This window comes from Hypomesus transpacificus, chromosome 12 (assembly GCF_021917145.1).
Source record: "Hypomesus transpacificus isolate Combined female chromosome 12, fHypTra1, whole genome shotgun sequence".
Taxonomy (NCBI): domain Eukaryota; kingdom Metazoa; phylum Chordata; class Actinopteri; order Osmeriformes; family Osmeridae; genus Hypomesus; species Hypomesus transpacificus.
In genome coordinates, this window is record NC_061071.1 from 1,191,478 (window position 1) to 1,205,240 (window position 13,763).

Sequence of the window (13,763 nt, forward strand, 5' to 3'; positions counted from 1 at the left end):
GTCTCTGGCTGGTGTGGATCACTCCAACCCCCTCTCATCCCCTCCATCACCACCCATGGATCTCATCCCCTCTATGCTTTGACCTTAGTCCGGTCTCTTCTGCGAGGTGTCTTCCTGACTCAGTCTGAGGGGGGGAGGGGGGGGGGGGGGGGGCAGGGGGAGAAAGACCCTCCACATATGTCTCCTTTTAAGCTGCTCTAAACCAGGAGAGGGTTTACTGCTGGGGACTGGAATAAAGAGGAGAGGAGGAATTTCCCTGTCTGACCTGGCATGGCCTGGTATTGGTTTGCCTGGTCATGTGTGTGATGTTGAAGTCATGCACAGAGTCATAGGGATTAGGAGGCTTTAAGTGCTGCTAACACTCTCCATGCCAGGACAGATATCCATGCTAGGACAGATAACCATGCTAGGACAGATAACCATGCCAGGACAGATAACCATGCCAGGACAGATAACCATGCCAGGACAGATAACCATGCCAGGACAGATAACCATGCCAGGACAGATAACCATGCCAGGACAGATAACCATGCTAGGACAGATAACCATGCCAGGACAGATAACCATGCCAGGACAGATAACCATGCCAGGACAGATAACCATGCCAGGACAGATAACCATGCCAGGACAGATAACCATGCTAGGACAGATAACCATGCTAGGACAGTTATCCAATCCTGCCAGCCTCCCAGCCTCTCAGCCTCTCAGCTTCTCAGCCCTCATTAATCAGTTCTGCCAAAAGCACAATTAGAAAAGTCTTAAGCTACGACAAAGAGAGAGAGGCTGGGGAGTATAGAACACGTGTGTGTGCGTGTGTGTGCGTGTGTGTGTGTGTTCGAGGTCAGGAGAGCTCTCGCGTGACTGTCAGTTGACGGCTAAATATTCTTCCATTATCCTGCTGCGCCTGCTGAGTTATTATTCTACCTCTCGCCCTCTTCTCATTTCCCTCCAAACCTTGAGAGTTAGAACTCTGGGTAATTGTCCTCTGGGCTGATAGGAGTGACTATGGAGGCAGGAGGAGATCGTCTCTCTGGTGACTGTTGTCTTCAATGCTTCTTCGAGATCCCTGCTGGAGGGGGGGGGGGGTCTTTCATGCACGTTTATAATGGGCTAGCGTTACAATGACCTTTGACCTTAAAACCACTGGCGTGCACCGGTGACCTCTAACTCTCTGGATGAAACACGTAACAGAGGGCAGAGACACGGGTCCCTGCACGTTTCTACTGGGCTAGCATTACAATGTTGTTCTCCAAGCAGTCTGGACATGATTGATGTCTGCAGCCATCTAGTCAGGGATCCTCCACTAAGTGCTGCTGGAGCTGAGTGTCCTGGCTCAGACGGCCACAGGGGCGGGTGGGGGGCGGGCAGGGCAGGGGGCGGGGCGGGCAGGGGGCGGGCAGGGGGCGGGGCGGGCAGGGGGCGGGGCGGGCAGGGGGCGGGCAGGGGGCGGGGCGGGCAGGGGGCGGGGCGGGCAGGGGGCGGGGCGGGCAGGGGGTGGGGCGGGCAGGGGGCGGGGAGGCGGCAGCCACAGGCTACGGTTGCCAGGCAGACTGGCGACAGACAGGAAACCCTCCACCATGCGTGAGCGGATGCCCTACTTTCACACCAGCTGTAATCTGACCTCCTTTACTGCGCCTATAAAACACCACAACGAGCATGTTTAATCCCAGGTGGAAGCTAAAACAGCCACAACTCAACTAAAGTCCCTCGAGCTCAGCGCCTCAATCATCCCAGCCCCTCCTTCCCTCTCCAGTCCCACACTCATGTTCCAGTCAACCTCCTCCTTGAGGTCATTGATGCTCAAGAAAGGCAGGACGGTAAAGATCAGAATCTTATAAATGACACAAACCTGCTAATAATGGAACAGGCCAATATGATGTAGCGTGAGCTGGAGAGAGACAACAGGGACGACAGGGAGAGAGAGTAGAGAGAGGGAGCTCAGAGGTTAGAGCGTTTGACAGATGTCATGATCAAGAGGTAGCAGTGTAATGTCTCTGGATAAAAGCGTCTTATTATTAACATTATTATTATTATCAGAGAGAGGCGCCCATAAAGCTCTGCTCCTAAACACTGTAGATGTTAACAAACAGCAGAGTGTTTTAACACACAGCAGAATGTGTTAACACACAGCAGAGTGTGTTAACAAACAGCAGAGTGTGTTAACAAACAGCAGAGTGTGTTAACACACAGCAGAGTGTGTTAACAAACAGCAGAATGTGTTAAGAAACAGCAGTGTGTGTTATTGTTAACAAACAGCAGAGTGTGTTAACAAACAGCGGAGTGTGTTAACACACAGCAGAATGTGTTAAGAAACAGCAGAATGTGTTAACAAACAGCAGAACGTGTTAACCCTAACCCAAACAGCAGTTCTTCATTCCTGCTCTGCAGATGCTACCAGAGGCCTCCTTTGATTTTCTCCAAATTAAAACTATTTGGCCCAAAGAGAGAGAGGGAGAGGGAGGAGGATGGAGGGGGAGGGTGTGAGGGACGGAAAGGGAGGGAGGTGGGAGATGGATGGTGGAGGGTGTGTGATTAGCCCCAGGGCACTGATTTCCAAACACAGATGCATCCAGCCAGCTCTTTCCTGAGTACATTAGCAGCTGTGCAGCTGTCTAGAGTTGAGTGAGCAGTGGCACTGAATAGCTAAACACATGACCTGGGGGCTAGTGTAGCCGCCCAGCACTAGTCCCCTGGATGCTAACCCTGCTAGCTAAACACTAACCTTTCTAGACAAACTGTAACCCAGCTAGCTGATCACCAACCATGCTAGCCAAACGCTAACCAGCTAACCTGGCACTAACCCAGTCAACCTAGCGCTAACATGGTGCTAACCAGCTAACCTGGCGTTAGCCCAGCTAACCTGAGCATCTGGCCCTGAGCAAGACACTGAAAACAACCAACCACCCTCCTCACAGGCAGACAGCAGACCCAGCTGAGCTGTAAATCTACAACAAGCTCATCATCTGCTGCTGCTGCTGTTAGCACAGCCAAAGGTCTCCCACGTCCTGCCATAACAACAGCCTGGGACAGCCGTGTTTCAGGACTAACTCAGGGCTCATGGAGTAGGGCTCTCATGATCTCATCCTGCTAAACTGAGGAACCGTGTCCAACACAGGACTGCTGCTGCTCACTGAAAAGGACAAACACTCCCAGCCTCACAGGAGAAACACTCCCAGCCTCTCAGGAGAAACACTCCTAGCCTCACAGGAGAAACACTCCCAGCCTCACAGGAGAAACACTCCCAGCCTCTCAGGAGAAACACTCCCAGCCTCACAGGAGAAACACTCCCAGCCTCTCAGGAGAAACACTCCCAGCCTCACAGGAGAAACACTCCCAGCCTCACAGGAGAAACACTCCCAGCCTCACAGGAGAAACACTCCCAGCCTCACAGGAGAAACACTCCCAGCCTCACAGATCTGAGGACAGACACAGAAAAGTGTGTAACTAAAACACATCAGTAGAGAAGTTGGTTAGTTAGTTGTACTACCTGAACACAGCCTTCCTCATCTTCAGCCCTACATCTCGTCCTCTGAAGGGGTTCCCCAGGGCCTCCCAGGACCCTATCCTGAGGGGGAGGAGGTATGGGCTTGGTTTCTGAGTCTCTGTCCAGGGTAGCAGCGAGACTTCACCTCTCCCTTCTCTCCTCCACCCCTCACTCTCTACTGTTCACTTGATCTGTCTGACCGATCTGCCCAGAGACACAACTCTAACTTACTGAGGTCTGACTTCCTGCCTCACTCTCCTCCTGTCTCACTCTCTAACTAACTCACTCACTCACTCTCTCTCTTCCTCTCTCTCTCTTTCTTCCCCTCTCTCCTCCTTTCTCCCCCTCTCACTGTTTCCTCTTCTCCCCTTCTCTCTCTTCCTCTGTCTCTCTCTCTCTCCGTCTGTCTCCTGTAGGTGTGTGTCTCCGGTGTGTCTGTGCAGACTGAGGGATTGGCAGGGTGGGCTGAGGAGGGGAGGGCTAATCCCTGAGGGCCGTCACCAGCAGCTAGCCCAGCCCTGGGGGCCAGTTCCAGTCAGGGGCTGGCCACGTGACCTGGGGTCTCCTCCCCCACACAGCAAAGAGGGAGGGTCAGTGAGTGTTTGTCCATTTGTTGTGTGTGTGTGACCAGTCCCCCCAGGAATGCAGGCAGACCTGCGGATCTGAAGACTGACGTGCAAAAGAGGAGAGGAGTGGAGAGGAGAGGAGTGGAGAGGAGTGGAGAGGAAAGGAGTGGAGAGGAGTGGAGAGGAAAAGGTGAAAGACATCTTTCTGAGTAGACAGGAATCGGGAAAAAGCCAGACAGACTCCCTTTGGTCAGCTTCCAAACACACATTTACCGTAAACTATCGAGTAAACATAAACACACACACACTCTCTCACACACTCTCACACACACTCTCACACACACGCTCCAGGATTTCCCTGAAGTGTGTCTGCCTCCACTCTGAGATGGCCTTCCACTGGTCCTCCAGCAGAGAGGCAGCGAGGCAGAAAGGCAGCGAGGCAGGGAGGCAACAAGGTGCTCTAACTAGCAGCTCATTAGCTGCCTCTGTGCACGGAGCACCTGTGTTCACTTGGAGATCATCAGGGCCAACATCAAACGATGAGTTAGGACACCATGTTGTTCCACCACGCCACCGCCCCCCCCCCCCCCCCCACACACACACTGCCACCGCCATTCTGCTAGAGGACTGTGTGACATGGGGGAGGGGGGGGGGTGTTTATCTAGATCATATGATGTGTGCCACTGTAACATTCTGAAAAGTCTCACTTAATTAGCCACGAAAATCTATTATTGCCTTGGGTCAGAAAGACTGCAGTCTGTTTAAAATATTGAATGCCCACTGACATTCTGCAGGGCATCTTCAATGGAGACTCAGAGAAAAGCTCATTTACTAATGCAAGACAAATTATGACCAGCACTAACTAAATTACCACAAATCCATAGAAGTGAAATCTATGGATATTTGAAGGATTACCTTCGTCAAAGGACATAATTGGTATACTGCTCAACGTGTGTTCTAGGATTGATCTATGTGTGTGCGTGTGTATGGTATACCATACACACACATGTGCGAGTGCAGTAAGTGAATGTGTGTGAGAGAGTGTGTGTGTGTGTGTGTGTGAGAGTGTGTATGCTGGGCTGAAGACAGCAGAACTACAAGTAGGGTAAAGGTTCCCAGTGAGAGCAGTTGGCCGGTGTGTGTGTTAGCTTGTTGTCTTTAAGCTCTTTATTAAATAGTCACACTGATGTCCCATCTGCCTCTGAGCTGGTCTCATTACTGAATCCTAGGGACATGGTAATCCACTGAGGAACAGGTATGTTACACATACACACACACACAATCACTCACTCACACCCACACACACACTCACTCACATGCAAGTACACACAGTACATTTGCACACACTCAATCAAGCAAAAACAGATTAACAATCCAAGGAGACAGAGAGTCTGAGAGCTGCCCATGTTGTTTATGCATAGCCTGAGTGAAGCCTGTCTTTAATCAGCTTCTGTTCAGACGCATTGAGAGCGTTTCGCCTGTAGTCTGCTGACTCCAACAGACCACATCCCCCACCACGACACCAGCAGTACCAGGGGACCACACACCAGCAGTACCAGGGGACCAGACACCAGCAGTACCAGGGGACCAGACACACCAGCAGTACCAGGGGGCCAGACACCAGCAGTACCAGGGGACCACACACCAGCAGTACTAGGGGACCAGACACCAGCAGTACCAGGGGACCAGACACACCAGCAGTACCAGGGGACCAGACACCAGCAGTACCAGGGGACCAGACACACCAGCAGTACCAGGGGACCAGACACCAGCAGTACCAGGGGACCAGACACCAGCAGGACCAGGGGACCAGACACACCAGCAGTACTAGGGGACCAGACACACCAGCAGTACCAGGGGACCAGACACCAGCAGTACCAGGGGACCAGACACACCAGCAGTACCAGGGGGCCAGACACCAGCAGTACCAGGGGACCACACACCAGCAGTACTAGGGGACCAGACACCAGCAGTACCAGGGGACCAGACACACCAGCAGTACCAGGGGACCAGACACCAGCAGTACCAGGGGACCAGACACACCAGCAGTACCAGGGGACCAGACACCAGCAGTACCAGGGGACCAGACACCAGCAGGACCAGGGGACCAGACACACCAGCAGTACTAGGGGACCAGACACACCAGCAGTACCAGGGGACCAGACACCAGCAGTACCAGGGGACCAGACACACCAGCAGTACCAGGGGACCAGACACCAGCAGTACCAGGGGACCAGACACCAGCATTACCAGGGGACCAGACATAGATCATTTAGAAGGTACTGTGTGAGTAACTGAGTGCAACATCACAAAATAAATCAATAATAATGTATCCACTTAGGAGGTGGGTTTATTCCAAGCAACATTACAGGGGATTTGGACCTAACACTAAGCTGTTCCCATCCAGCCACACCACAGTCCAGCCACAGCACAGTCCAGCCACACCACAGTCCAGCCACAGCACAGTCCAGCCACACCACAGTCCAGCCACAGCACAGTCCAGCCACACCACAGTCCAGCCACACCACAGTCCAGCCACAGCACAGTCCAGCCACAGCACAGTCTAGCCACAGCACAGTCCAGCCACACCACAGTCCAGCCACAGCACAGTCCAGCCACACCACAGTCCAGCCACAGCACAGTCCAGCCACAGCACAGTCCAGCCACAGCACAGTCCAGCCACACCACAGTCCAGCCACACCACAGTCCAGCCACAGCACAGTCCAGCCACAGCACAGTCCAGCCACAGCACAGTCCAGCCACACCACAGTCCAGCCACACCACAGTCCAGCCACAGCACAGTCCAGTCACACCACAGTCCAGCCACACCACAGTCCAGCTCAGCGCAAACAAGTGGAACCAAAAAGGATTAGCATGAACCAAACGTCTCTCTTACAACCTTTCCTCATTAACCAGCTATGCTCGTTGGTGTTACTATCGACCATTGTCATGGATGCAATAACCATGGGAAGGGGGTTACCTGGAGACGTGCTGCTGTAAGGACACCATCTGAGCTCGCTCCAGCTGGGAGTCCTCCATCACCTCTCCCAGATGTCTCTCGCTGTCCCGCCTGCGACACCGCTTCTCCTCCAGGGCGCTCAGAAGCTTCTCTCGCTGCCGGGACAACAGAACACAGGAAGTAGCTCGTCAGAGGCTGCACATCCAACAGGAAGTTTGCTTCCTGCATGGTCATGATCCAACCTGGGTGCTGAAGGTTGAACCATCGAGGGGGGTCCTGCAGGAGCTGACATGGTAGGACTCCTCTGACTTACAGCTCACTGATTCATCCTGCCACTACACACACACACACACACACACACACACACGTTCACACACGCACAACAGCACCATTACACAAGCCAACACACACACACTCAGGTCAGCAGTCTGCTCTCACCAGGGACCTTCCCTCCAGCTCTGCAGTGCTCAGGCCAGTATACACACACGTTCCTTTACTGTACACATCCACACACACACACCAACATTTACTGTACACATCCACATCTACACACTGATAGTTCTGACAGTGTTTCGGTAGTCAGAGTCAAGTTAAAGGTTGAGGTGAATCATGATTGGATGGGTGTATGAGCTACATGTGTTCAATTCCTAGCCACCCCTGTCTAGTCAATCTCAGTCAATAACAATGTGTTGTTCCACCAGGCTGGTCTTAGTGACAGGGAGGTTAGGGATTGGACACAGTCAACTGTCTGGCTGGCTGGCTAGCTGGCTGGCTGGCTGATTGATTGATTAGCTGTCTGACTGCCTGGCTGATTACCTGGCTGACTGATTGGCTAGCTAGTTAGCTGACTGACGTATATGTATTTACTTATTGACTTTGCAAAGCAAAAGTCTTGCCTATTGTAACATTGTATCATTTTGACCACAAAGATACTTCAAGGTCTAAACTGAAGCATTAGTTGCATGGTGCTTAATGGCGTATAATTATCACTCAGTCACATTTAATGATCAGACAGACATTGGCCAGGTTTCCCAGATTCGTTAAGAAGCTCTTAACGCTCCTAAGAAGCTCTTAGCGTTAAGAGCTTCTTAACGAATCTGGGAAACCCGGTCATTGTTGAAATCTGGAAGTCATGACACTTGACATCAAGTTGTGTTGCTTCAGAAGCTGCTGCTCCTACCTCAGGGGTGGCGTTAGCTCAACTTGCAAATGGTTACAAAATTAAAAACTAATTCTAATTGAGAAAACCTTTCTTTTCTTTCTAAGACATGACAACAGCCCTACAGCGCCATCCAGTGGCCGCATGGACACAAGCTTGTCCAGTGCTTCAAGCAGGCAATGTTGTGTGACTAAATCCCTCCCTGTGTTTCCCACACACATTAACCTGTCTATACCAGCATCACTGTAAAGATCAATTGTTCTGTGCAGGAAATCAAGTCAAACAGCCAAAACAAGGAACACAGCTGCATCCGCCAGATGAACCCTAAACATCTTAATGAGGAGGTACTGCAGAGTAACACTGCTTCTCTCCTGAACCAATAGACCTGGACTACACCAGGACTTGGACTAGACACCAGACCTGGTCTACATCTCTGGAGTCAGATGGCTGAGCGGTTAGGGAATCGGGCTAATAATCAGAAGGTTGCCGGTTCGCGCAAAATGACATTGTGTCCTTGGTCAAGGCACTTCAACCTACTTGCCTCGAGGGAATGTCCATGTACTTACTGTAAGTTGCTCTGGATAATAGCATCTGCAACAAAAAAAAAGACTAAATGTAGATGTGGACTAGACTGAGCTTATCGTCCTACCTGCCTGGGGCCACAGTGGTCAGGCCTCGTGTAGACAAACAGCTCATCTTCAGAACAAATTCAGAACAGACTTTAATGTAATTTCAGAACAAATTCAATCTTGTTACACAGAGTATTATCATGCAGGTGTCACAAACACTGACGATGCAAAGATCCCGAAAAACAACATAATTTCACAGCTGGTCAATTCTGATATTATTTTGCCAGTTTTTTTCGGGCAGTCATATTCCCTGATTAAACACCTCTGGAACAGAGCTATAAAGCGTCCAGATCTCTCCCTAGCCTGGAAGCAGAGGTGTAAGTGATACTGTTCAGTGATTTGGTGTTTTGACAGAAGGGCAGTAGTGTTGTTTACCAGGTCTCCCCCCCCGCACACCGCAGACACAGCCAAGAGCTGTTACATCACCACCCTCCTTTACAACAAACGTTGTAAGCAGGATGGCTTTTGTTCAATATGTTAATGTTTAACTGTAGTTTAGTTAACTGTCTGTGTTTAGTCTGGGGCAGCTCAGTCCAGAGTCTCCTGAACAGGGCCAGACCTTGCCAGACAGCACACGGCTCACAGCTCAGGGATTTACTGTCCTAACACTTTACATTCAGGAAAACAAGGCTTACGGGTGATAGCCACCATGTTAACGTCCACAAGCTGGTAAATACATTACCAGCCGCTGTTTTTACACAAGCAGCGAAAGGGTAAGAATCCATCATTCTAAAATGAAAACTACTGAAAGCTGGATGAAGAAACGTTCGCTCGAGAAAAATAGGCTTTCTCTGAGCATTGTGAATCCAAGCAGGGCTGCATAGAGTTGGGAACCTGCACTTCCGTCTTTCTCCTATAGGTGTCCATCTCCCCCTAAACAAGACCGTCCCTACAGCTCCACCAGCAAATACCTCTGCCAATTGACATGTCAGGTCAAACCTTCACACAATCTGTTCTGTTTAATATTCTCTAAACACTCTGCTCGATCGATTTGCTTGACCATGGGCCGCCCTGTTCCCAGAGTCAGGAAGCCGTGTGTGGATCAGACTGGTAGGCTACTACCTGTTTGAAGCAGAAGTGTGTTGATCACAGCCGGACAGAGACCCAGTAGTACTGATGGTACAAATACTGCTTATAGAAAGTACAGCATAAGACCAAGGATCAGAAGCACTTTACCAGACACAGTGTAAAGTAACCTCATCTCAGCTACCAGACACAGTGTAAAGTAAACACATCAGCTACCAGACACAGTGTAAAGTAACCACATCTCAGCTACAAGACGCAGTGTAAAGTAACCTCATCTCAGCTACCAGACACAGTGTAAAGTAAACACATCTCAGCTACCACACACAGTGTAAAGTAACCACATCTCAGCTACCAGACACAGTGTAAAGTAACCACATCTCAGCTACCAGACACATTGTAAAGTAACCACATCTCAGCTACCAGACACAGTGTAAAGTAAACACATCTCAGCTACCAGACAGTGTAAAGTAACCACATCTCAGCTACCAGACAGTGTAAAGTAACCACATCTCAGCTACCAGACAGTGTAAAGTGTGTGCTAGTGTGTCTGGCTGTGTGTGTGTTAGTGAGCTAACTCAATAATCTCTTCATTCGACAGTAAAACCTCAGTAGGAGCTCTTGGAGAATCAAAGACACACAGACACACACACACACAGGCACACAACAGGGACTGTATGCACAGTGCAGGTCCCGCATTCATAAATTAAACAGAGATGTCTGTACTGAAGAAGGTTTAGACACACAGGTTTTTAAATATTTAGGTATGATAAAAGTCAACATTGAATGCATTTCTGAAAGATCTATGTATGTTTTATACTGTATTTTCCTGCAAACACCTGATAAAATCTAAAGGCTCAGCGTTTACAAACTCACTGGAGAGGACCTGCTCTACTGTTCATGTTGAATCCTGCTGGAGAAATGATAAAAAACCTGAAGCTTGGTCCAGCTCCACTCCTCAGCCTCTCTGAAGTGTGGTCTAGGGTTAGGGTTAGGGCTAGTCCTGAGGTCTAGGGTTAGAGCTAGTCCTGAGGTCTAGGGTTAGAGCTAGTCCTGAGGGTTATGGTTAGGGTTAGGGCTAGTCCTGAGGGTTATGGTTAGGGTTAGAGTTAGTCCTGAGGTCTAGGGTTAGAGCTAGTCCTGAGGTCTAGGGTTAGGGTTAGAGCTAGTCCTGAGGTCTAGGGTTAGGGTTAGAGTTAGTCCTGAGGTCTAGGGCTAGAGCTAGTCCTGAGGTCTAGGGTTAGAGCTAGTCCTGAGGTCTAGGGTTAGAGCTAGTCCTGAGGTCTAGGGTTAGGGCTAGAGCTAGTCCTGGGGTCTAGGGTTAGAGCTAGTCCTGAGGTCTAGGGTTAGAGCTAGTCCTGAGGTCTAGGGTTAGGGTTAGAGCTAGTCCTGAGGTCTAGGGTTAGGGCTAGAGCTAGTCCTGAGGTCTAGGGTTAGAGCTAGTCCTGAGGTCTAGGGTTAGAGCTAGTCCTGAGGTCTAGGGTTAGGGTTAGAGCTAGTCCTGAGGTCTAGGGTTAGGGTTAGAGCTAGTCCTGAGGTCTAGGGTTAGGGTTAGAGCTAGTCCTGAGGTCTAGGGTTAGGGTTAGAGCTAGTCCTGAGGTCTAGGGTTAGAGCTAGTCCTGAGGTCTAGGGTTAGGGTTAGAGTTAGTCCTGAGGTCTAGGGTTAGGGTTAGAGCTAGTCCTGAGGTTTATGGTTAGAGCTCAAAGGTAATGTCACCCTGCATCCCCCTGCTTCCTGGGGTCCCCCTCAGCTCAGCCCCCTCCAGCCACCTCACAGCCCCCTTACAGCCCCCCCCCCCCCAGCCCCCTGACAGCCCCCCCCCCCCCCCAGGTGGTTCTAAGGACTCAAAGCTTCTGGTAGACTGGTCTCACACCCCAGCCAGCCCGTCAGCACGTGTGTGTGTGTGTGTGTGTGTGTGTGTGTGTGTGTGAGAGAGTGTAAGAGTGCAGTAACGTGTGTGTGTCATGTGAGTGCAGTGTGTGTAGCTCTGAGGCGCCAGGGTGACCTTGGGGTGCTGCCTACATTCCTAGGAGACACGGTGGAAATCAATATCACACATGCTCCTCTCTCTCCCTCTCACACACACACACACAGTCAGGGTGGTGGAGTACGGGCCTGATTCACACCATATTCAAGTCATTCTGTGTTTCATGTTCGACATGCCTGTGATGCTGATAGTTATGGATCAAACATCTTGTTCTGTTCCAGCTCTCCTCAACAGAGCAGCTGGGATGGGGGCAGGAGAGTAACTCCTCACCTCGTCTCTCTCCTACCACACTGATCTCTCTCTGTCAGCTGGTCTCTCTTCTCTCTCAGCCACTCCACAACTGAACTACTGCCCTCTTCCCGCCTGTCCGGACCCCTCCTCTCCTCTCTTGAGTTACACAATCAGCCTAACATAAAACCTAGACCTTGCCCTTCAGCCTGAAGTCACCATGCAGCTCCCTCTGGGTGACCAACCCAGGTACCAGCTAGATACCAGCCCAGGTACCAGCTAGGTACCAGCCCAGGTACCAGTTAGATACCAGCCCAGGTACCATCTAGATACCAGGTTGGACAGGCACGTGAGAACTCTGAAACTAAGCTGTAGGTTTATGGCAGAACACACAGATACACAAACAAACAAACACATTCACACAAAAAAAAACACTTACGAATGGCTTGTGTGTGTTAATAGACCGTGGGTTAGTGTGTGTGTGTGTGTGTGTGTGTGTGTGTGTGTGTGTGTAAGAGACAGAACAGTACTACATAGAATTCAACTGTACCATTGTTCCTTCACTTTTGCCCTGTGCAACTTCCCTCTGCAAGCGAGCCACTGCCAGCTTCTCTCTGGACAAAACAAGAGAGGGGGGAGTGGGGGAGAGAGAAAGAGACAGAGAGTGGAGACAGAGAGTGGAGACAGAGAGTGGAGAGAGAGAGAGAGAGAGAGAGAGAGAGAGAGAGAGAGAGAGAGAGGGAGAGAGAGAGAGAGAGTGGGAGAGAGAGAGAGAGAGAGAGAGAGAGAGAGAGAGAGTGGGAGGGTGAACAAGAGGAGGAGAGAGACATAGAAAAAGGGAGAGAGAGAACAATAACAAAGAGTGAATAGCTGATATTTTCTTCATTGGGTCACATTCAATTCAACACCGTCCCTGTTGAAGAAACCTTAAGGTTTACACTCGCTTTAACTACACACACACACACACACACACACACACACACACACACACACACACACACACTTACTGGTCCAGTGACACCCTTACCCAGAGTGAGGGCATCAGAGTGAGGGAATCAGAGTGAGGGAATCAGAGTCCACTGAGTACACATCACACATCCTCCTCTATAGCTGCTCCCACACTGACTCCCAACACTACCTGTCTCTCTGACAGAACCTGTCTGACAATTCATCTACAGATACCTGTCTGTCTGATAGAACTACACCAGGTGATCCCAAACCAGGAGATCCCAGACCAGGTGATCCCAGACCAGGAGATCCCAGACCAGGAGATCCCAGACCAGGAGATCCCAGACCAAGAGATCCCAGACCAGGTGATCCCAGACCAGGAGATCCCAGACCAGGAGATCCCAGACCAGGAGATCCCAGACCAGGAGATCTCAGACCAGGAGATCCCAGACCAGGAGATCCCAGACCAGGTGATCCCAGACCAGGAGATCCCAGACCAGGAGATCCCAGACCAGGAGATCCCAGACCAGGTGATCCCAGACCAGGAGATCCCAGACCAGGAGATCCCAGACCAGGTGATCCCAGACCAGGTGATCCCAGACCAGGAGATCCCAGACCAGGAGATCTCAGACCAGGAGATCTCAGACCAGGTGATCCCAGACCAGGAGATCCCAGACCAGGTGATCTCAGACCAGGAGACAGACAGCTCAACACAGTTTGCCCACCAGCAAGAATCCCAGCCAAGCTGCACAGAGTCCGCTAGCTCCCTGTCCTGCTGA

The 13,763-nt window shown here is 50.9% G+C and overlaps 1 protein-coding gene across 1 annotated transcript in view; it reads right to left on the reverse strand.

Annotated features, from left to right (window-relative positions):
* Positions 1-13,763, reverse strand: part of LOC124474866 (nck-associated protein 5-like) — an 83,711-nt gene that overhangs the window by 38,790 nt on the left and 31,158 nt on the right. The window contains exons 3-4 of the mRNA XM_047031326.1: positions 12,587-12,650; positions 7,031-7,164 (exon numbers count right to left, since the gene is read on the reverse strand). Of these exons, the coding sequence (XP_046887282.1) occupies positions 7,031-7,164; positions 12,587-12,650 (198 nt within the window). The remainder of the gene's footprint in view (positions 1-7,030; positions 7,165-12,586; positions 12,651-13,763) is intronic.